This window comes from Olea europaea, unplaced genomic scaffold (genome assembly GCF_002742605.1).
Source record: "Olea europaea var. sylvestris unplaced genomic scaffold, O_europaea_v1 scaffold2091, whole genome shotgun sequence".
Classification (NCBI taxonomy): domain Eukaryota; kingdom Viridiplantae; phylum Streptophyta; class Magnoliopsida; order Lamiales; family Oleaceae; genus Olea; species Olea europaea.
In genome coordinates, this window is record NW_019238841.1 from 1 (window position 1) to 22,127 (window position 22,127).

Consider the following 22,127-nt stretch of genomic DNA (forward strand, 5'->3'; position numbering starts at 1 on the left):
CTCAACCGAATTCGATAGCCTATAATTTAACACACAATTATTCACACATACAAGCCCATCTTTAATTAAAAGTCCTTACAGAAAATGCTCAAGATTGACGTTGCATATGCTGGGAACCCTCTAGTGAATTTTCTGAACCACAAGATAATCTTGAAAGATACAGTTCCACGGGAAGTTTATGTCGGATTTACAGCCTCATCTGGCCACTTCTCAGAAATCCACCAGGTTCTTGATTGGAGTTTCACATTATATGAATTGCCGAATGAATCTCTGGATGAAGGGATTGCCCTAAATAAATGTAAAAGGGCATTCGAGTTTGTTATTCCAATAAGTGTGGTTCTATTATTAGCTGTTATGCCATTTGTGCTTAAAGCGCGTAGGAGAAGGAAAGAAAGGCTTGGAAGGAGAGAAGACATTGAAATGCAGACGAAACTCGCAACAAATGTTCCAAAAAAGTTCACTTACAAAGAGCTTTCAAAGGCAACGCGCAATTTCAGCAAAGAAAATTTACTTGGCACTGGAGGCTTTGGAAGTGTTTACAAAGGAGTCTTCACGAATTCTGATTATCCTTCACCTATTGCTGTCAAAAAAATCAATGCAACTTCAACCCAAGGTATACTTATCTAATAATGTTAGCATGATCTGTTACGTGTTTATGCACAAGTGTTTAAATAACACATTACTCGTAATTTTTGCATATTAGGTGAAAGGGAGTACTTGGCAGAAATAAGCACAATAGGACGCCTGAGGCACAAGAACTTGGTGCAACTACAGGGTTGGTGTCATGATCGCGAGCAACTGCTACTTGTCTATGAATACATGCCTAACGGTAGCCTTGATCGGTACATAGGGAAGGAATTTCTTGACTGGAAAATCAGGTACAAAATTCTATCAGGTCTGGCATCAGTGCTGCATTACCTGCACGAAGAATGTGGGAATCCTGTTGTACATCGCGATGTGAAGCCAAATAACGTGATGTTGGATTCAGAATACAATGCTCATCTCGGAGATTTTGGTCTTGCGAGATTACTCCACAACAATGCCTTTGTCACGACAATGGTAGCTGGAACAATAGGATATTTAGCACCGGAAGTTAGTTATACAGGAAGGGCCACTCCGGAATCAGATGTCTATAGCTTTGGAATCGTAGTGCTCGAAGTTGTATGTGGAAGAAGATCAAAGGGTATCATGGAAGACGACAGTTTGGTAGATTATGTATGGAGTGCATATGAAAAGGGATCTTTATTATCATGCGTGGATAAGATGCTTAAAGGCGATTTTGAGGAGGAACAAGTGCAAAGGACATTGATTATAGGGTTGGCTTGTTTGCATCCGGATCAAATGCTTAGGCCTAGAATGCAGAAAGTGGTTCAAATTTTCATGAACCCTTATGAATCGATCGTGAAATTACCAGAATCCAGACCAGATACAGTGTGTTTATCGTTTTTATCTTCTTCTTCGCATTCAACTACAACACATGGTGCAAAAGGTTTAATGGAGTGTTCTCCAGTCGAGATGACAGTTTTATACGATTCTTGCAACATCGGGGAAATTTAAACGCGCACGTTAGGAAATTGTAATATCATTGTTTCTTCCAACCTGACATGACTCTTCAGTGTCTGATCAATGATATATTGTTTGCTCAAAGAAAGAAAAAGGGGCAAAATAATGTATTGATAATTAGGCCTAAGCTAAAAGCAATTATTTTTTTCTTTTATTTTTTATGGAACCTAAAGCAATTATTTTGCGGTAATCGAAATTCAAAAATGGGGTTTATAATCAAATTTGGAGTACAGATGAGTTGCAGGCATAACATATATAGATACTAGAAGGTTAAGACTTAAAAATAAAAATCAGTGCGTTTGCCGAGAGTCAAACCCGAGTCTATTGCTTGGTAGGCAATTATTCTAAGCGTTGGACTACAAATGCGTTGTTGAAGATTAATTAATATTGTTACATGTGCATCAAGACATACAAGTAATTTACATAATGTCATACGGCACTGTATAATTGGACGGTTTAAAACACATTTGGCTTTTTCATCCAATCATTTCCCTCCTACTCATTTTTTGGCACTACATCTGGACAATTTCATCGAGCAAAGTAGATTAATTTTAATTTATTTCAATTATAATTTACTTTGAAATAAAAGATCATTTGACATTACATTGTTTCTTCCATCTTGACATGATATATTGTTTGCCCAAAGAAAGAAAAAGGGGCAAAATAATGTATAAATAATTAGACCTAAGCTTAAAGCAATTTTTTTTTTTTTTTAACCTAAAACGATTATTTTGCGTAACTAAAATTCAAAAATGGGGTTTATAATCAAATTTGGTGTATAGATGAGTTGCAGGCATCACATATATAGATTCTAGAAGGTTAAGACTTAAAGATAAAAATCGATGCGTTTGCCGAAGTCGAACCCGGGTCTATTGCTTGGAAGGAAATTATCCTAACCATTGGACTACAAACACATTGTTGAAGATTAATTAATCTTGCTACATGTGCATCAGGACGTACAACATAATGTCATACGGCACTGTATAATTGGACAGTTTAAAATACATTTAGCTTTTTCGTCCAATCACTTCCTCCAACTCATTTTCTGGCACTGCATCTGGACAATTTCTCTGGCGATGTAGACTAATTCTAAATTAATTTCAATTTATTTCAAATTACGATTTACTTAGAAATAAAAGATCATTTGATATATTACATTGTTTCTTCCACTTGAAATGATATATTGCTTTCTCAAAGAAAGGGAAGGGGCAAAATAATATATAAACAATTAGGCCTAAGCTCAGAGCAATTAATTTTATTATTATTATTTTTTGTAAACTAAAACAATTATTTTGCCACAACTGAAATTCAAAAATGGGGTTTATAATCAAATTTGGTGTACAAATGAGTTGCAGGCATCAAATATATGGATTCTATAAGGTTAAGACTTAAAGATAAAAACCAATGCGTTTGTCGGGAGTCAAATCCTGATCTATTGCTTGGAAGGCAATTATCCTAACCGTTGGGACTACAAACGCATTGTTGAAGATTAATTAATCTTGCTACATGTGCATCAAGATGTACAAGTAATTTACATATTGTTATACGACACCGTATAATTGGACAGTTTAAAACACATTTAGTTTTTTCATCCAATCATTTTCGTGCTACTCATTTTCTAGCATTGCATCTGGACAATTTTATCAGGCAAAGTAGATTAATTCTAAATTAATTTTAATTTATTTTGAATTACAATTGTTTCTTCCGACTTGACATGATATATTGTTTGCTTAAAGAAAGAAAAAGGGGCAAAATAATGTATAAATAATTAGACCTAAGCTCAAAGCAATTATTATTATTATTATTATTTTTTTTTTTTTTGGTAACCTAAAACGATAATTTTGCGGTAACTGAAATTCAAAAATGGGGTTTATAATCAAATTTGGTGTACAGATGAGTTGTAGGCATCACATATATAGATTCTAGAAGGTTAAGACTTAAAGATAAAAATCGATGCGCATGACAGGAGTCGAACCCGGGTCTATTGCTTGGAAGGCAATTATCCTAAGTGTTGGACTACGAACATGTTGTTAAAGATTAATTAATCTTGCTACATGTGCATCAAGACGTACGAGTAATTTACATAATGTCATACGACACTGTATAATTGGACAATTTAAAATACATTTAGCTTTTTCGTCCAATCACTTCCTCCAACCCATTTTTTGGCATTGCATCTGGACAATTTCTTCTAGCGAAGTAGATTAATTCTAAATTAATTTCAATTTATTTCAAATTACGAATTACTTAGAAATAAAAGATCGTCTGATATTACATTGTTTCTTCCAACTTGACATGATATATTATTTGCTTAAAGAAAGAAAAAGGGGCAAAATAATGCATAAATAATTAGGCCTAAGCTAAGAGCAATTAATTTTATTATTATTATTTTTTGTAAACTAAAACAATTATTTTGCGGTAACTGAAATTTAAAAATGGGGTTTATAATCAAATTTGGTGTACAGATGAGTTGCAGGCATCAGATATATGGATTCTAGAAGGTTAAGACTTAAGGATGAAAACCAATGCGTTTGTCGAGAGTCGAACCCAGGTCTATTGGTTGGAAGGCAATTATCCTAACCGTTGGACTACAAAAGTTGTTGAAGATTAATTAATCTTGCTACATGTGCATCAAGACGTACAAGTAATTTACATAATATTACACGACACTTTATAATTTGACAGTTTAAAACACATTTAGTTTTTTCATCCAATCATTTCCCTCAAACTCATTTTCTGGCACTGCGTCTGGACAATTTCTTCTGGCGAAGTAGATTACTTCTAAATTAATTTCAATTTATGATTTACTTAGAAATAAAAGATCGTCTGATATTACATTGTTTCTTCCAACTTGACATGATATATTGTCCCTCAAAGAAAGAAACAGGGACAAAATAATGCATAGATAAGTAGGCCTAAGCTTAGAGCAATTAGTTTTATTATTATTATTTTTTGTTAACTAAAACAATTATTTTGCGTTAACTGAAATTCAAAAATGGGGTTTAAAATCAAATTTGGTGTACATATGAGTTGCAGGCATTGGATATATGGATTCTAGAAGGTTAAGACTCAAGGATAAAAACCAATGCGTTTGCCGGGAGTCAAACCCGGGTCTATTGCTTGGAAGGCAATTATCCTAACCGTTGGACTACAAACGCGTTGTTGAAGATTAATTAATCTTTCTACATGTGTGTCAAGACGTACAAGTAATTTACATAATGTCACAAGATACTCTATAATTAAACAGTTTAAAACACATTTAGCCTTTTTCATCCAATTACTTCCCTCCAACTCATTTTTTGGCACTGTATCTAGACAATTTCTTCTAGCAAAGTAGTTTAATTCTAAATTAATTTTCAATATATTTCAAATTACGATTTACTTAGAAATAAAAGATCATTTGATATTACATTATTTCTTTCAGCCTGAGATGATGTATCGTTTTCTCAACGAAAGAAAAAGGTGCAAAATAATGTATAAATATTTAGGCCTAAGCTTAAAGCAATTAAATTTTTATTTTTTTTTGGGTAAATTAAAACAATTATTTTGCGGTAACTGAAATTTAAAAATGAGATTTATAATCAAATTTGGTGTACAGATGAGTTGCAAGAATTAGATATATGGATTATAGAAGGTTAAGACTTAAAAGACAAAAATTGATGCGTTTGCCGGGAGTCGAACCCAGGTCTATTGCTTGGAAGGCAATTATCCTAACCGTTGGACTACAAACACGCTATTGAAGATTAATTAATTTTGCTACATGTGCATCAAGACTTAAAAATAATTTACATAATGTCACATAACACTATAATTGGACAATTTAAAATACATTTATCTTTTTTGTCCAATCACTTCCTCCAACTCATTTTCTGGCATTGCATCTAAACAATTTCTTCTGGCAAAGTAAATTAATTCTAAATTAATTTCAATTTATTTGAAATTACGATTTACTTGGAGATATAAGATCATTTGATATTACATTGTTTCTTTCAACTTGACATGATATATTGTTTGGAAACCGATACGTTTGCTGGTAGTCGAACCCGAGTCTATTGCTTGAAAATTAATATCAATTTAATTTCAAATTACGATTTACTTATAAATATAAGATCATTTGATATTACACATGAAAAAGGTAAATAGATTGTTAACCCACACGAACAGGGTAAGGGTAGAGCACAGAGGCAATCGACCGACCGACCGACCTTCTCCATGAGGGGTTGATCAATCACAATGATACTTGGTTGATCTATCATATTTGTAACATCTGGTTGATCGCGACATGTTCGAAAGTGGACAATTGTTGACACGATTCACTCACTCAATAACTGAATGAGAGTTGCACTTCATTCACCAAACGACTACATAAATTTGGCGACGAAATGCCCCCCGGGCACACATCCAAGTTGGCAAAGGAAGGATAGTGCGGGGCTCGCAACCCCAGCGTGGGGAGTTCGATTCCTGGTTGGAGCAGCTGAGTGTTATAATAACCAGAGGAAGGGTTGGAGCAGTTTGGTGATGTAATAACCATGGAGGAGGCTCCCTTGGGATTAGGAGTATAAAGACTGTTCGAACCCTGGTCAACTTGGGCACATTCCGCGATTTACCTCCCTGAGCTGCTGAGGGGCCGGAAGTTCAGGGATGAGGATATACTCTGGCGTAAGTTGGGACACCTCGTTAAAGAAAAAAAAAAAATTTGGCGACGAAATCGATAATATAGCAAACGGCCCAAAATTCTTTTTTATAAGATTTCCAGCGGCCGCCAATGAGGGGCATACCAAATCATTTAAAAATAAATAAAGATTTGTTGAAATGCCAGTTTTTATACACATATAATTTTCAATTTAGTTAATTTAAAGGAGTGGACATCAAATCGAATGATTGATAATCACGGCTCTCCAAATCATACAAAGCCAAAAAATAAAAATAAAAATAAAAATAAAATTCTGACTTTAGTTTAATAGTAAAACCCATCACCTAATCTCCAATGCATCCAATCTTTGTGTTCCCTACCATGTGTGCTAGTCTAACAGTACCTTAGTCCAGTTATGGCAGAAATTTACTGGACAAAAATAGATTTTTTTTTCTATTAATAAAATTTGTTAGTAAGCCCGTCAATCTCAAGGGGCTTTGAGATCTTTTTCCCCAATATTTAGGGATGTATGGAAAACAGACTTCTTTTTTTTTTTTTTTTTAAGAGACCGTTCACATTGAGGTTTAGCGATACCTCCAATTTGTCAATATAGTTACAATTAGCCCAATTCTAATTGAAAATTGCTTAACAAATTCAACTTTTAAACACTCGATCAAAAAAAGACTATCTAACAACTCACTTGAAACTAAGAAGCGAGGACCAAATTAATATTAAATACTCGGTGATCAATAGGTAACTCTATAAGATAGATTTCATCATACCTTATCGGAGAGACTTTCAACCATTCAAAACTAGAGATGAGCTAATTGACACACCTGACGGAATATACGAAAACCATTAAGGAGCAGACATATTGGCCTTCAAAATAGGGCACCACTAGTCAACTGCAAAGGAAGGTGCCAAAAAACTAATCAACAGGTATTATATTTGTCAAGATGAATGCCGCCTATTCTTCAAAAGTTGGGAAAGCGACTGACCTCAATGATCGGTGTAGTTACCTTAAAGGTTGATAACATTAGCCGTAATTTACCTATTAAATATTTGTTGTGCATTAATGAGCCAAATGTAACATGATGAACAAAATTTGAACATAAGAGATTTTATTTATTTATTTATCTTTCATCTGGTAGTACGGTACTGTGAAATTACTGAAGTTAATTGTTCCAATAGTCACTGAATTTAGGTCAATGTCTTTGATTGGTCACTAAAGTTTAAAATGTCGAGTTTTGGTCACTTAACTTAGGTCCATGTCTTCGATTACTCATTGAAGTTTAAAATGTCAAGTTTTGGTTATTGAACTTTAGAATATGCGGTGAGTTACTCACTAGCATAATTGTTGAATTTAGAAAAATATCGAGTTTACAGTGAGTAATGTATGGTGTTTTTCAAAATTTAGTTAGTAATATACAACATTTTTCAAAATTCAGGAGCCAAAACTCGACATTTTAAACTTCGATGAGCAATTAAAGGCATAGACCTAAGTTTAGTAACCAAAACTCTACATTTTAAATTGAAGTGACCAATCAAAGACATATATCTAAATTCAGTGACCATTGGAACAATTATGTAGCTCCCGTTTGGCCCCCATTATTTAGATTTATAATAAGGGGAGTAGTGTTTTTTTTAAAAATGGATGGTTGTAAAAAAATGAAAAATTTTCGATTTGTGTAAATATTATTTTATTGAAAATTATGTAGTTGAAAATAGAATAGAAAAATTTAAATTAAATTGATCAGGTTTAAAGAGAGAGTTTGATTGTGTTTTTTATTATTAGTGAAAAGATGTTATGTCCTAAAGGAAAGGAAAATGAACAATAGAACTGAGAATTGTTAGGCATAGACTTTGATCAGCATATCCGTATCTTATGCTAGTTAAAGTTACAAGTAAATCCCATCTTCGAGACTCCCTTTTGTCCACCTCTCCCGGGGCTCCTCCTCATAAATAAGCCCCCCAGGTTGTTGAACTCCCAAAACTCTCTAAGATTTGCTTTCAGCACCGACAATGGGGAAAGATTCAACTTTCGGAGATGGGGTACTGAAAAAGATCATCCTCTCCTACACCTATGTCGCCATATGGATCTTCCTCTCCTTTACTGTTATAGTTTATAACAAGTACATTCTTGACCGAAAACTCTACAACTGGCCATTTCCCATTTCACTAACCATGATTCACATGGCTTTTTGCTCTTCCTTGGCCTTTATAGCCGTCCGGGTGCTCAAGCTCGTAGAGCCCGTTTCCCTTTCTCGACATGTCTACCTCACCTCAGTTGTCCCCATTGGTGCCCTCTATTCACTCTCCCTATGGCTGTCAAACTCTGCTTATATTTATCTATCTGTCTCATTTATCCAGATGCTTAAGGCCCTTATGCCTGTCGCTGTGTATACAATTGGGATCCTGTTCAAAAAAGATGCTTTCAAGAGCAACACCATGGGCAACATGCTTGCCATTTCTCTTGGTGTCGCAGTTGCTGCTTATGGTGAAGCCAAGTATGATTCTTGGGGCGTTTTTCTCCAACTGGGTGCGGTTCTTTTCGAGGCTACAAGGTTGGTTATGATTCAGATTCTATTGACTTCAAAGGGGATAAATTTGAACCCAATTACTTCACTTTACTATGTTGCCCCTAGTTGCTTGGCCTTTCTTTCCATTCCCTGGATTATAGTGGAGTACCCTATGCTGAAGCAGAATTCGGGATTTCAGTTTGATTTCGTTATTTTTGGTACTAATTCACTGTGCGCTTTTGCGTTGAACTTGGCTGTATTCTTGTTGGTTGGAAAGACTTCGGCTTTGACCATGAATGTGGCTGGAGTGGTGAAGGATTGGCTGCTGATCGCGTTTTCATGGTCCGTGATTAAGGATACTGTGACGCCTGTGAACTTGTTTGGGTACGGATTGGCATTTTTAGGCGTGGCCTATTATAATCACTCGAAATTGCAGGCTTTGAAGGCAAATGAGGCGCATAGGAAGGCGCAGACAGCAGAGGAGGAGGCTGGAAAATTGTTGGAAGAGACAGAAGGAGATGGAATGGAGAGGAAGGGAGATGCATAGGTGCAATTGGAAAATTATTGAGTTAGGAAGCAAATAATTGAAATAATCTAAGAGGTAGGAGTGGATCTGGGATTTGAACATGATGTCTGATGAATCTGGAAATGTGGTTTATTTAGTTGTTCTTGGTTTATGAGGTCCCCATTTCGCCTAAGTAGAGTAAAAATCTCGATTGCCTTGCATCTCTTTTCGAATTTTTTCCTACATTTCCCATGTTTCCTTCCTTGTCTAAAATAGACACATTACTTTTTATTTTTTATTTTAATGAATTGTCAAGGCTTATGCGAATTGATCATTGTTTTTTAAGTTGCTTGGTCTCGTTTATCCTATACTTGTGTCGATTTCCCTTTATCATATGGTGTTCTTGATCTTGTTTAGAAATTGCTTAGATGTGATAGTAGTACTACAAATGTTGGTAAGTAGCATTTGTTGAAAGTGAGATTACTTCTTTTAATATTGAGAATCGAAAAGGATTAAGTGAAACAAGAAAATAATAAGTATGGTTAATTACCTGCCACATTGTTGGTTTAATTTTCTCTATGGATTGAGTGAAAAGGGTTCTTCAATGTTTATACCGGGACCTCAATTTCTGTACAAGAAACACAGTGATCTTATAAACTGAAACATAAATGGATATCCTTGCCAAAAAGATTAAAAGAAAACTCGGGAAATGGATGCCTTTATGAACATGGTAGAAATTGGATGCCTTTATGAACATCGTAGAAATTGGATGTCTTTATGAGCATGGTAGAGTGGGGAAATGACCTTAAAAGAAAACTCAGGATTTATTGTATTGACTTTAGACTTAATTTTATCCAAGTTGAGGTGTCTTAACTGGATTATATGTTAATGTGCTCTTCAAATAGATGGTTTTTGGTAATGGAGATCTGAGATCTATATTTCTTGCTTATAGTAACATTGCATATGTACAAGAAAGAGCATTTTAAGAAGTATAGATTATCAAACACCTTAATTTCCTCGTTTTTCTTTTAAGATTCTTGTTTCTTCCTCCCGTGGCCCTTTTGTTCTTATCGACATCTGCTTCGTAAATTTCTTCTTAAAGTAGTTAGTAATAAATATCCTTTTTAATGAAAGTAGACTTTGAATCCCAGGAGGAAGTATTGTGTGCCTTTATCAACTGGTTAAGTAAGACGTAGAGAGAGTGTCAGCATCCTAGAAATTTTGGCTAGAAGTTGAAAAGTTAACGTGGTAATTCATAATTCTGTGAAAGTCGCAATACATTGACGAACACAGGGAATTTGAGGTGTGAAGGAATGTTAGCCGCGAGTGGAGTTAACTCAGGAAGTATGGTGAGTTTTATTTGAAGAGACCTTGAGATGGAGTCTGAAAAGGACATGAAAAGGAAGGTAAATCAATCCAAAAGATGCTGCTTGGATCGTTAGCTGGCATGGCTTGTTCTTATTGTGTGAAAAAGATTTCTAAGCCTTTTCTGGGGTTTGAAACTTTCTTGTTGAGTTTTGATCGCTATTGTTAGTAAATGGACTTCGCTATTTGTATATTCGGGATTGACACCCCATATGACACTCCCCTCACAAGAGGGGGATCCGCAATTATTTTATTACGTGTGTGTCCCCCTCTCTTGCGAGGGGAGTGCCGTCAGGGGTGTCAACCCCGGATGTACAAATAGCTTTATTAGTTAGTAAATAGCAAGACGTAATTAATTACTTGTACTTGGACAGTGAGTTTGAGTAAAAACGAGACTTGTTTACCCAAATTATGGACGGGTTGATATTACCGGGGTGAGTTTGTTGAGTAGTGGAGACGATGGTAAGTAATTAAGTGGGGTTTGTCTTTCGAGTATGATCAAAACCATTATATAATATTCAACTACCAGCAGTAAATTCTTCATTAAAATGCTAGTTGCTGATTCTTGGTAGCAGCATAAATTTATAATATAGAGCTGCCTTGGAGGTGACCACTAGGGGGAATTTATACGCACTATTGATTAAATTCATAATTTTTGTCTCATCTTCTTGTTAATTATTGAAGGCTCGTACTAGATTTTTAGATTTTTCAAATCTCAAGTGGATAGAACGCCCACATTTTTAAATTTCTACCTAACCCTGAAATTGACTTCTATCGTAGTGGTGAGGTTTGGCAACACTAATATTGCAGTGCCCCTTTCTTTGGCTAATACATTATTGTGGATAAACTATTAGGATCCGTTTGATTGTAAAGATGGAATTAAATTGAAAACGAATTTTAGGGAATTGAATTGCCTAGAAATTGTTTTCTTAAAAATTGTAAATTATTGTGTTTGATTGATTTAATTTTTCATGTGGAAAATGTTGAAATAAAAGTTTTTTTGGGGTTCGTTTGACTTTGTTTTACATGAAAATTGTCAATTAAAGGAATAGATTTTACTGGTATTGAGGATGAAATTTGTTTCCATTGCAAAAAAATAAATAAATAAAATAAAAATTAAAGAAAATTAACTATTTTTTAGTGTTCGTTTGACTTTATTTTATATGAAAATTGTCAATTAAAGAAAAATATTTTTTTACAATAATTCTTAAAATTTATTTCCAATACCAACAAAAAGAAAAAGAAAAAGTGTACAGTGCCTAGAAAACCAATTCCCACCAATATATGGTGGGAATTGGTTTTCAAGAAAAACAAAAAAAAAAAGTCTGGTTTTCAAAACAACAAAGAAAGAGAATTCCATGGAAAAAAAAAATCTATCAAACATGGCCTAAAGTGAAAGTTGGAAAACGAATTTCATTTTCCATGGAAGTAAGAGGAATTTGGAGATCACGACAAGACATGAAACACAAATTGATGATAATAGTGGATGTGTTTGACACGTTATTAATCTTATTCAACATAATGTATCGAACAAATGACAAATTACAATCCTATATGAATAAACATTTTGAACTTGAAATATTTTTTACATACGGGACTTGAATTGGACACAAAGTACGTGTTACTATCATTAGGCAAAGTTGCTTGGTTTATTTTGTTAATAGAGTTAGGGCTGGACATGGTCCGATTCGTTTCGGTTCCCTTAATGATCGAATCGACTCGAAATTTTCGAGTACTTAGTAATTGGAACCGTCGAGTCTAAATTTAATTATGGAACTGTTCGGGTTCGATTCCATTCGGTGCGGTTCGATTTTGTTCGGTTTCGTACCATAATAATATTTTTTAACATTTACAATACCATATAAATACAACTAATAATATGTTGAATCATAGCTTTTACAAATTAACGAAGTCCCATTAAAAAAATATAAATAACAAGTTGTCCAATAGCATTAATTTACCAATGTATACATATACCAAAAAGTATATACTAGTACTAAAATATCGACAATCCATATCAATAATTCCCTTACTTCAGCCTTCAAGCCTTCAAAATCAAGTCTACATAAAACAATTAAATATGAATTAGAAGTCATAGAGATAAAATATTTTTAAGTATTGTTAATATTTACCAGGTATTTGATTAATCATCAATTTTTTGAGTTGTCATACGAAGAAACTCTACAGAAAAAATTGAAAAAACACAATTAACAAATATAAATGAACTAAAAATTGTTCAACTAATAAGATTTAATAAGAAAAATAAAACATATATTTTATTACCTGTCTCAATCTCTCATAGAACTCTGTCTCTTCATTGCAAACTCTATCTTCGAAAACTCTCAAAAGTCTAGATTCTTCCATTAGCCAGTTTTGTGTACAAATCGAGACCTCAACTATTTTAGGAGTTAAAGAACTCCTAAATAGGTCAAGAATGCTTGATATTGGGCTAAAAAAAATTAAAAATGAAACAAATAATTAGGCCAAAAAATTAGATTTAGAAAAAATTAAAATAATTTGATTTATTCAATATAAAAAAATAAAAAAATAAGGAAAATTCGGTTCTTATTCTGTTCTTCGGTTCTTGGTCTAGAACCGAAAATCGAACAGTACCCGTCAGTTTTCAATTCGGATACCTGTTCAGATATTTAACTTAAGAAGAATCGTTGGGTTCAGTTCGGATCGGGAGTTTTGTCCAGCCCTAAATAAAGTATTGTTATTAATATGCAGTGCTTATCGGTCATCGGTGATATGGATAAAGCACTGATGCCGATTCTTGTTGATATGGGCATGTAAGTTGATTAATATGGTTGAGATCTCGGCCTGGGCTTGGATTTGGATATATATATATTGAATGGAGCCAAAATGAGTCGATTCTTCATCGGGCCAGATCCATATCAACTCCCAGATGAATTATAACTGGGCCTAAGATCTGTGACTATCTCAAGTGGTAATGTTTTAACAGGCTAGGGGTATGTGCCTAAGGTATGTGACTTTTACAATTCAAGATAAGTTAACAAGACAGAGCTATTAATCATCACTTGAAATGAAATGAAACTCAACTTGCTACCAGAAGTCTTTACACGAGCAAAACCCATCTTTGAAATGGTGAAAGCGGTTTCTGTCTCGTACCAATATTTCTCGATTATATATATTAGATATGAACTTAGTCGCAGTGTGGCAATTTGTGCAAACTCGTAAATTCTTGACTATTCGAATAGTCGTTCCACGAGGTGTTTTAAGGAGTGCAAAAGCAATAGCCAACTTTTCACTGTGCCTATTCAAAGCACCCTCCTTGTCTTCTTCATCAATATCAAGTAACACATCTGATGTTGTAGTGATATATCCAGCTCTTTTCATCTCTTTCTCCATTTCATCCACCATCTCGTAAATCTTTTCGTCTTGGCCGTGACTTTTATCGCCTGCAATGAACTCATAAATTCCATCATCAAGCTCAATCATAGTGCTCCCAGGTACCTTGCTAATCCCCTTCTTCTCCATCACTTCCCTTACTGTGCTTTTCATTTCCCAGTTCAACATTTTAGCATAAATATTGGAAAGTAGCACGTAATTGGAGTCGTGCATCGGTTCATCTGTGATAAGCTCCTTAGTTATTCTTTCACCAAGATTCAGCTCACTGTGAACACGGCAAGCAGTGATTAAAGTTCTCCAAATTACAGGATTTGGTTCAATAGGCATTCTATGTACAAATTCCATAGCCTCTTTCACTTGTCCAGCCCTGCTTAACAAATCAACCATACATCCATAGTGAGAAAGGAAGATATTCCATATTTGTGGTGGTGATAGGTTTTGTGGATTTGTTCTTTAAAGTAGTCACTTTTGAAGGATTTTGTGAAATAAGTTAGGAACCAAGCTATTGTTTTCTATTACTTATCACCCACAAATTGATGGACAAACTGAGGTTGTCAATAGAAATATAATACAATTGTTACGCACTACAGTTAATAAGAATTTGAAGAGTTGGGAAATGTGCTTGCCATTCTTTGAATTTTGCATACAATAGGGCCACACATTCTACTACTACTTGTTCACCTTTTGAAATTGTATATGGTCTTAATCCACTAACACCTTTAGATGTAATTCCTTTACCTGTTGATGAAAGAGGCAACTTAGATGGGAAGAAGAAGGCCAACTTGGTAAAATCAATCCATGAAAATGTAAGATTGCAAATTGAGAAGAAGAACAAACACAATGCTTCTCAAGCAAAAAAAGGTAGGAAGAGCGTTACATTTGGACTTGAGGATTGGGTTTAGGTACACTTGCAAAATGAACATTTTCCAAAACAACGAAAATTGAAGTTGTAGCCACGGGGAGATGTTCCATTTCAAGTCTTTTAAAGGATTAATGACAATGCATACAAACTAGATCATCCTGGTAAGTATAATGTTTCGGCTACTTTTAATGTTTTTGTTCTTTCTCTCTTTGATGCAGGTTAGATTCTAGGTCGAATCCTTTCGAAGAGGAAGGGAATGATGTGATTCACAGTATGAAAGTAAGTTCAGGTAATGACCGTTGATCGTTGAAGAAGGATCGATGATTAGATCGTGAACGAAGAGGATCAAAGAAGCGATGGGATTATTTACACAAGCTGCAGTGGATGAAACATTGATCATGACACCAGTTTCATGTTGGGTTTGGAAGAAGACTCAAAGTGGATCAACTTGGTTTGAACAGCAGATGGGAGACCTAAAAGGGAAACCTATGTGACCACATAACTTACCTAGGCATGTGATCGTATTCCTATTTATCGAGAACAAACTTGTCGACAAGATATGTCCTATGCGACCACACCACATTATATTATGTGGCCACATAGTCTGAAGTGCAAAATTTGGATGTTAAAACTCTATTTTTTTTTTTTATAACTTTTGTTATCTTAAGACTTTAATTCCATGTAGACTAGGGTTTTATGATTTCCTTGTAAATAGAAATCATTATTTTCATTGTAGAACAACTTCTATCATATATCAAATATTTTGTGTGCCATTTGTTCTTCATTGAATTAATTTTAAACCTATCGAAAATTGTGTATTGTGGTCAAACAATTTGGGTGAGATTCTTGAATCCCTTGATCATGGAGTCAACATATTGTTGATGATTGTGTTGATTCTTTGATTTAATATTTTTGGATCAAATTCTAAACGTTAATTCTTCGCTTTCTTAAGTTTGAATCAATCTTATGTTGGTTTTGCAGCTACTATTGTTACGTGAATTCGCATCAGAATCGAACCACATGTTAAATTAAACGATTTTGTTGTTTGTATAGGAAAAACAGCTAGAAGAAGTGATTGAAATGATGTGGAGGAAAAAGACTGGACGAAAATATTGATTGTGTTTTAAATTGACAAATGATAAAGTATTGTGTAGCATTATGTAAAAGATTATGTAATCTTTGATATACATGTAGCATTGCCTCAAATTAAAGAAATAACTATATGCATAAACTATAAAATATTATAACAACAGTATATATTTTAATTTTAGTTTACTAATTTAAAGAAAACAAATATACATCCATGGTTTTCTTAATTAAATTTATTATTTTAATTTATTTAATAACTTCTAAAACTAACAATCAATATGTCAAAAATAATTTACTTTGTTAGGGTTATGATTTGTTGTTAATAAAAGTAATGAAATAAAATATTATGTGTGGTTAAAAAAATATGAAAAATGAGTTTTGGAATAGTATTTTGCTTTGTTCAATTCTAAATCTCTTGTTTGAGTCCTATTTTGGGGTAAAATATATTTTTGAATAGTATTTTTTGGAGAATGTAATTAAAAAATAAGAAAAATTTTCGACTTACGTGTAAAAATAATTTATTGGAGAATGCGTGATTGAAAATGAGTTTTGAAAAAAAAAAAATTAGTTTTTGATAAAATGGGGCTCAAACAATGGATTTCAGAATTGAAATTGGCTATTATCTTATCTGACATCAAAGGTCATAAAAAGTGGAGGAGGCAATCTCTTTTAAAAAGGAACATCATTTGGGCAGAATTCAATATCGGGCCTTTTAGTAAAGTAGGTAGGCCATGATAGTAGTTTAATATTTTCTTGTTTTAAGAATGAAATAATTTTACTTCTGAAAAATCGAACACTGTTTTTGGTTTATGATTAGCTAGCTGGTTTAATGGTATATTCAATGATTTTTTTTCTGGCTAATCTATGATGATCGAAATGGATTTGAGACTGACTTACAATTTTTTTGGTTGAATCAGCCGGTTGTTCGATTTTCATAACGTTGAAAAATAGAAACAAGTTTATTTTTATCAGACAGAGGCAGTATAAAAGTCCTTTGATAAATGTGTCGAAGTCTTAAACATTAGCTTTATCTTAGTCAAAAAGGGGTTTAAATTGTATTTGAGAGTGATAAAGTTGTACTATCTAAGGTTGTTCTTTTTTCTTTCCAGGGTATTCAGATGAGAGTTTGTTGAAACTCAATGTTTCCGTGATTAATAATAAAGCATATACTTTTTCTATTTATTTGTTGGATTCTTATAATTTATGTCATGTTAGATTTGGACACGTTCATATAGCTTCTATTAAAAAAAATAATGAGTTTAACATTTCTAAGATCGATAACATTTCATATACATAATATGAAACTTTTATTGAATATAAGGAGTTAATTGTTCCAATGGTCTCTGAACTTATGTTCATATCTTTGATTGGTCACTGAAGTTTAAAATGTCGAGTTTTGATCACTTAACTTAGGTCCATGTCTTCGATTGCTCACTAAAGTTTAAAATGTGGATTTTTGGCCACTGAATTTTGAAAAATGTTGTACCTCACTCACTGAACGTTGAAAAATGTTGTACATTACTCACTGTAAACTTCATATTTTTCAAAATTTAACAATTATGCTAGTGAGTAACGTACAATATATTCCAAAGTTCAATGATCAAAATTCGACATTTTAAAGTTCAGCGAGCAATCGAAGATATGAATCTAAGTTCAGTGAGTAATCAAAGACATGAACCTAAATTTAGTGACCAAAACTGGACATTTTAAACTTTGGTAACTAATCAAAGATATGGACCTAAATTCAGTGATCATTGGAACAATTAACTCGAATTTAGTTACGCTAAAAAACTCATTTCTTAAAGTTGATAGATCTACTTCAATTTTAAGTCTAGTANATAACGCTTCCCCTCCTTAACTAAACCAGAATGACTACAAGCATTGAGCAAACCAATGAATGCAACATCATCCGGAGCCACTCCGGCTCGTCTCATCTCCTCAAACAATGAAACTGCTTCCAAACCACGGCCATGCATCGCCATGCCAACAATCATCGAAGTCCAAGAAACAGTTGTCCTCTTACTTTTGCTCATGTTCCTAAACAACCTCAATGCCTTATCAATATCAGCACACTTTGCATACATGTCGATTAGTGCATTACAAAGCTCTGAGGTCTTTTCAATCTTCTCCTTCTCGACATAAGACTCTACCCACCTTCCAAGTTCAAGTGCACCCATATCTGTGCATGCTGACAGTACCATCACCATAGTAAACTCATCGGGCTTCACTCCAGCAATCTGCATTCTCCTAAACAAGCTGACAGCTTCACTCGACATCCCCCACCGCACGAACCCACCAATCATCACGCTCCAAGAAACTGGCTCACACTTGGGCATTTCATCAAACAACTTCTCACCAAAATCAATTCCATTTTCACAACTACAATACATATGAACCAAAGTGTTCAGAACATGAGTATCATAACAAAACCCAAGTCTCGCAACTGATCCATGAACCGCTTGGCCTAAACGCAAGTCCATAATGCCAGCACAGGCCTTAAGAACAAAAGGGTATGTATACTTATTAGGCCTAATCCCGCAGCTAAGCATAAATGTGTAGTAATGTATAGCAGTGTGCTTAGAATTATTAGTCTCTGCATATGCTTTGATGAGGGTGTTGAAAAGGAAGGTATCATAACACTGGGAAGTGGGTTCTGGGGAGAAAATGACAGAGGAAGCATAGTGAACGGCATTGAGATGAGAGGAAACGTGGGTGAACTTGGTGAGGACTAAAGGGTTAGCATGGAGACCAACTTTGACAAGGTGAGCATGAAATTGAGTGAGTTTTGGCAGAGAGTTGCAGAGTTGGAGAAGAGAGAGGCAATTCTGTTCTGCTGCTCTCTCGCTAGTGGTGAAAATTGACGAGTGTAGGAACCGGAGAAGCTTGGCTGAATGTTGCATTACTCTGTTGTTTCATCCTTTTCAAAACTTCTCTCGACTTATACCCACTTATTTCCAACAGTTTTATGGCTTAGCCAAGCGTGTTAGAAGCTTTCAAGACTTACTTTTAACTAACTATTTTCTCCCTGAGTTCTGACCCAGTGTAACGACCCGGATCTGTACCCCTCACAGTCTGTCGCTTCTCTATCTTACAAGAGACTTAAGTTGAATCTCGGTACCAATTAGTACATATGATTAATGACTTGAGCACTGGTCCAGGTCCTTACAAAAAATAGAGATTTTTTCTTCTTTATTTATTTATTTATTTTTCTTTCTGAGCCTTATTTTGGTCATTTTTGTCATATGCATAATGCAGAATTTTTTCCTCATGGGATCATTCTTTATGCAGGTTGATTGAGATTATAACTTGATACAGTTCGTTATCTTCATTCTTGCGTAAAGGTACAGAGATTGCTAACACTAAAAACATTCTGCAGGTAATTTAATTTGGCGTATCCCTTCTCAAGTTTTGTTCCTATCTCGACTTACAGAGACCTGTTGTGAAGTTGTAGAGGCGCGATACAGAAGTGCATGAATGTAGTCCAGTTAATTTTAGAGTATAAATTGCTGGTTTATGCATTTTTCTTCTCCTAGTCGTTGTAGTTGTTGTCGTGGATAGGATCAAGCCTGTTTAATCTCCTCGAGTGAACCACAGACTTGTTTGTAGTTTTGCATGGTTGGATACTAAAAGTTGGATATATTCTTAAAATAAGTAATTACTGGAGAGCAGTACATAATAACATAGTTTAAAATTTTTCCTATCTATGAAGCTGATTGTGAATCCTGCAGATTAAACCCTGCAAAAGCGGTAGAATAAATCATCAGTACGTTTTCAAGTGGAAGGAGAAGACGAAAAGAAGAAAAGAAGGATCAACGGGTCCGTACTGGATGTATTCAATGTTGATTTTAGCTTTGGGAGAATGCGAAACAGCTGCAAAAGCATCGTTAGACAAGACCATGGTCGATGGACATGGCCTTCTCGAGCAAAAATCGACCACCACAACATCTATGGTTCCCTCCTTGCATGGCCTGTTATTTCGTCCACTTAAGCACTTCAATCTGTATCGCCTGCCACATGATGCTCCATTGTCCCACAATCCCTCGTTCACTGATACAAACAGATTTCCTGGTGGGAATTGATCCTGCCTATTGCCATGGCACTTGGTAGCTGCACACAAAAAGAGAAACAAAAAAAAACTCGATCATGTTCATTGTACTATCCGGTAAAGATTTGATAATGCAACACTTTTAAGTCGTGGGCATATGCATGATTACGTGTGTATGGAGGATTGTATGAAGTCGCGGTGCCTATATCCCCTTGGACGAGACTTACTCGTCTGATTAACACGACGACTATTGCCATGATTATGACTGGAAAACGAAAACGGAAAGGAAAACCCATCTGAAAGAATGAATTCTGATGCTCCTTCCTTCATCACATTGTGTCAAATTTATAGTTGGATTGTTAAAGTGGAAATGGCAGATTTTGGATAAGTGTAATTGAGATTATTGCATGAATTTGATTTGTTATTGGTTCGAACTAAAATCTATCTTTCTACTGCAATGCAAACCATTTGAGATATCTATACCGTAGCAAATGTCATGATATATAAAAAAGTGGCTCATTATTTTACAACTTATAAGTGATTTAGAGGTTCACGTAATCTAAATAAAAACACTTCTACAAAAGATTAATTACAAGTATTGAAAGTGGGTATCCATAATTTGGGTGAGTGATAAGCATGCTATATATAATAATCATCAACTAGTGGCTGCTCAACACCAACTAGGAAGAGATGATAACCAACCCAATTATAAGTTAGTGGTTTTCATCTCCATTAAATAACATATACACGTTTGCGTAAATTGGCAGTCAGCACGACCCTCTTTTAGGCTTACCATAAAATTAATTAGGTTTAGCATGATTGGTCGGTCCTAAGAATTCAGTATATTTTGACATTTCTAAATGGCATCATAAATAATATGTTTAATATGTAGTATTGAATTGTATTATACAAGGACAATAGATAAAATTTCGTTGAATTGATACGTACATAAAAAAAAAATTAAAAAAAATCATGAAATCATATCGTCATGGAATAGGATAAGTAACTAAGCGCCGTTTAGTAGCAATTTTTCACACCAAAAAATCAATTTTTTGATCGTTATTTCACTATTTCAATTGTCATTTTTTACTTTTTTTTTTTTCACCTACAGATGGAATCTACTTTTTCTGTCTAATGGTTAAAATATCAATTCTCATAATCACTAACGAACAGATCCGAAGTTGTTTTACTCATTAATCAAAATCGATTTCCCATAGATTTTAGGCCAGCAGAAGTGGTCAACCCAGTTAAGATAGTATGCACAATATTTTCATCTCCACTCCTATTATAATCAACACGATAACATTATATATGATTAATGAAAAAGACGTGAAAGAGGGTCGAACACAAATTGATTTAGATGGTTTTTACTTATTTTTGTATCACATTATTTTAAACGTTTTGGAAAAATTTCAAGTCAAACTAAATCAAATCATTTTTAGCGGTTTGATTGGTTTCAAACCATGATTTTAGCGACATATCAAACAAGTGAAAAAAATAAATAGGCTGACTGATCTCTCAATACAACACTTGGATTGAAACTTTCTACACATAAACATTATGATACAAATAAAACAATAAACTCGTACAAAGTTTAAATAGTATAAAGTTTAGTCCATGTTTGGCCCCCATTAAATTAAACTTTATTTTTCTCTCTTTTCTTATCAACCATACATTCTTCAATAAAATAATGTTACACATAAAACCCAATAATCTTTCTTTATTTTTCAACTATACATTATCTGAAAAGTTACTATTCCACTCATGTGGAATAAGGAGTTAATCCTGTCTTTCTTTGATAAGAATCAATACGAACTTTATGAGGTTCCTCCTCCGAATGAAATCCAATGGGATCCAGAGAGACCATGTCTTCATCCATAGGATGCGAAGTACAGGGATTGATCGGAAGTTCGATTCTATCTGAACTACTCATTTTCAACCTATTGTGCAAACCTCCCTCCAACCGTTGCAACATTTTGGTGCAACATGAACAGTGTTGCACTTTGTTGCACCATTTTGATGCCATTTTGCCATTTTTTTTTTCATTTTTCGAAAATAATGGTTAAAGGTATTTGTGTCATTTTCGTTCTATAATAATAATAATAATAATATATTATCATTATTAATTAAGGATTTTTTTAATTTAGTAATTATTTTCGTAATTTTAACGTAAT

The 22,127-nt window shown here is 34.2% G+C and overlaps 4 protein-coding genes and 2 non-coding genes across 6 annotated transcripts; 2 read left to right on the forward strand and 4 right to left on the reverse strand.

Annotated features, from left to right (window-relative positions):
• The first annotated feature begins 84 nt into the window (after positions 1–84).
• Positions 85–1,678, forward strand: LOC111380088 (L-type lectin-domain containing receptor kinase IX.1-like). Its single transcript, XM_023003552.1, has 2 exons — positions 85–613; positions 704–1,678. The coding sequence occupies exons 1-2, from the start codon at positions 85–87 to the stop codon at positions 1,555–1,557; spliced, it is 1,383 nt and encodes a 460-aa protein (XP_022859320.1). The 3' UTR covers positions 1,558–1,678.
• A 2,971-nt stretch (positions 1,679–4,649) lies between these two features.
• TRNAG-UCC lies at positions 4,650–4,721 on the reverse strand. The gene has a single exon. It is a non-coding gene; the product is annotated as a tRNA-Gly (tRNA).
• Positions 4,722–5,223: 502 nt separating this feature from the next.
• On the reverse strand, positions 5,224–5,295 carry TRNAG-UCC. The gene has a single exon. It is a non-coding gene; the product is annotated as a tRNA-Gly (tRNA).
• Positions 5,296–8,051: 2,756 nt separating this feature from the next.
• LOC111380085 (probable sugar phosphate/phosphate translocator At2g25520) lies at positions 8,052–9,565 on the forward strand. Its single transcript, XM_023003549.1, has one exon. It carries the CDS (start codon positions 8,219–8,221, stop codon positions 9,260–9,262), a length of 1,044 nt encoding a protein of 347 aa, XP_022859317.1. The 5' UTR covers positions 8,052–8,218; the 3' UTR covers positions 9,263–9,565.
• A 3,697-nt stretch (positions 9,566–13,262) lies between these two features.
• On the reverse strand, positions 13,263–19,028 carry LOC111380081 (pentatricopeptide repeat-containing protein At4g21065-like). The gene is made up of 3 exons (XM_023003545.1): positions 17,727–19,028; positions 14,492–14,502; positions 13,263–14,385 (listed from the first exon to the last, which is right to left on the reverse strand). Exons 1-3 carry the CDS (start codon positions 18,806–18,808, stop codon positions 13,652–13,654), a joined length of 1,827 nt encoding a protein of 608 aa, XP_022859313.1. The 5' UTR covers positions 18,809–19,028; the 3' UTR covers positions 13,263–13,651.
• Positions 19,029–19,528: 500 nt separating this feature from the next.
• Positions 19,529–20,380, reverse strand: LOC111380080 (EG45-like domain containing protein 2). Its single transcript, XM_023003544.1, has 3 exons — positions 20,123–20,380; positions 19,733–20,015; positions 19,529–19,644 (listed from the first exon to the last, which is right to left on the reverse strand). Exons 1-3 carry the CDS (start codon positions 20,247–20,249, stop codon positions 19,638–19,640), a joined length of 417 nt encoding a protein of 138 aa, XP_022859312.1. The 5' UTR covers positions 20,250–20,380; the 3' UTR covers positions 19,529–19,637.
• Positions 20,381–22,127: the final 1,747 nt, after the last annotated feature.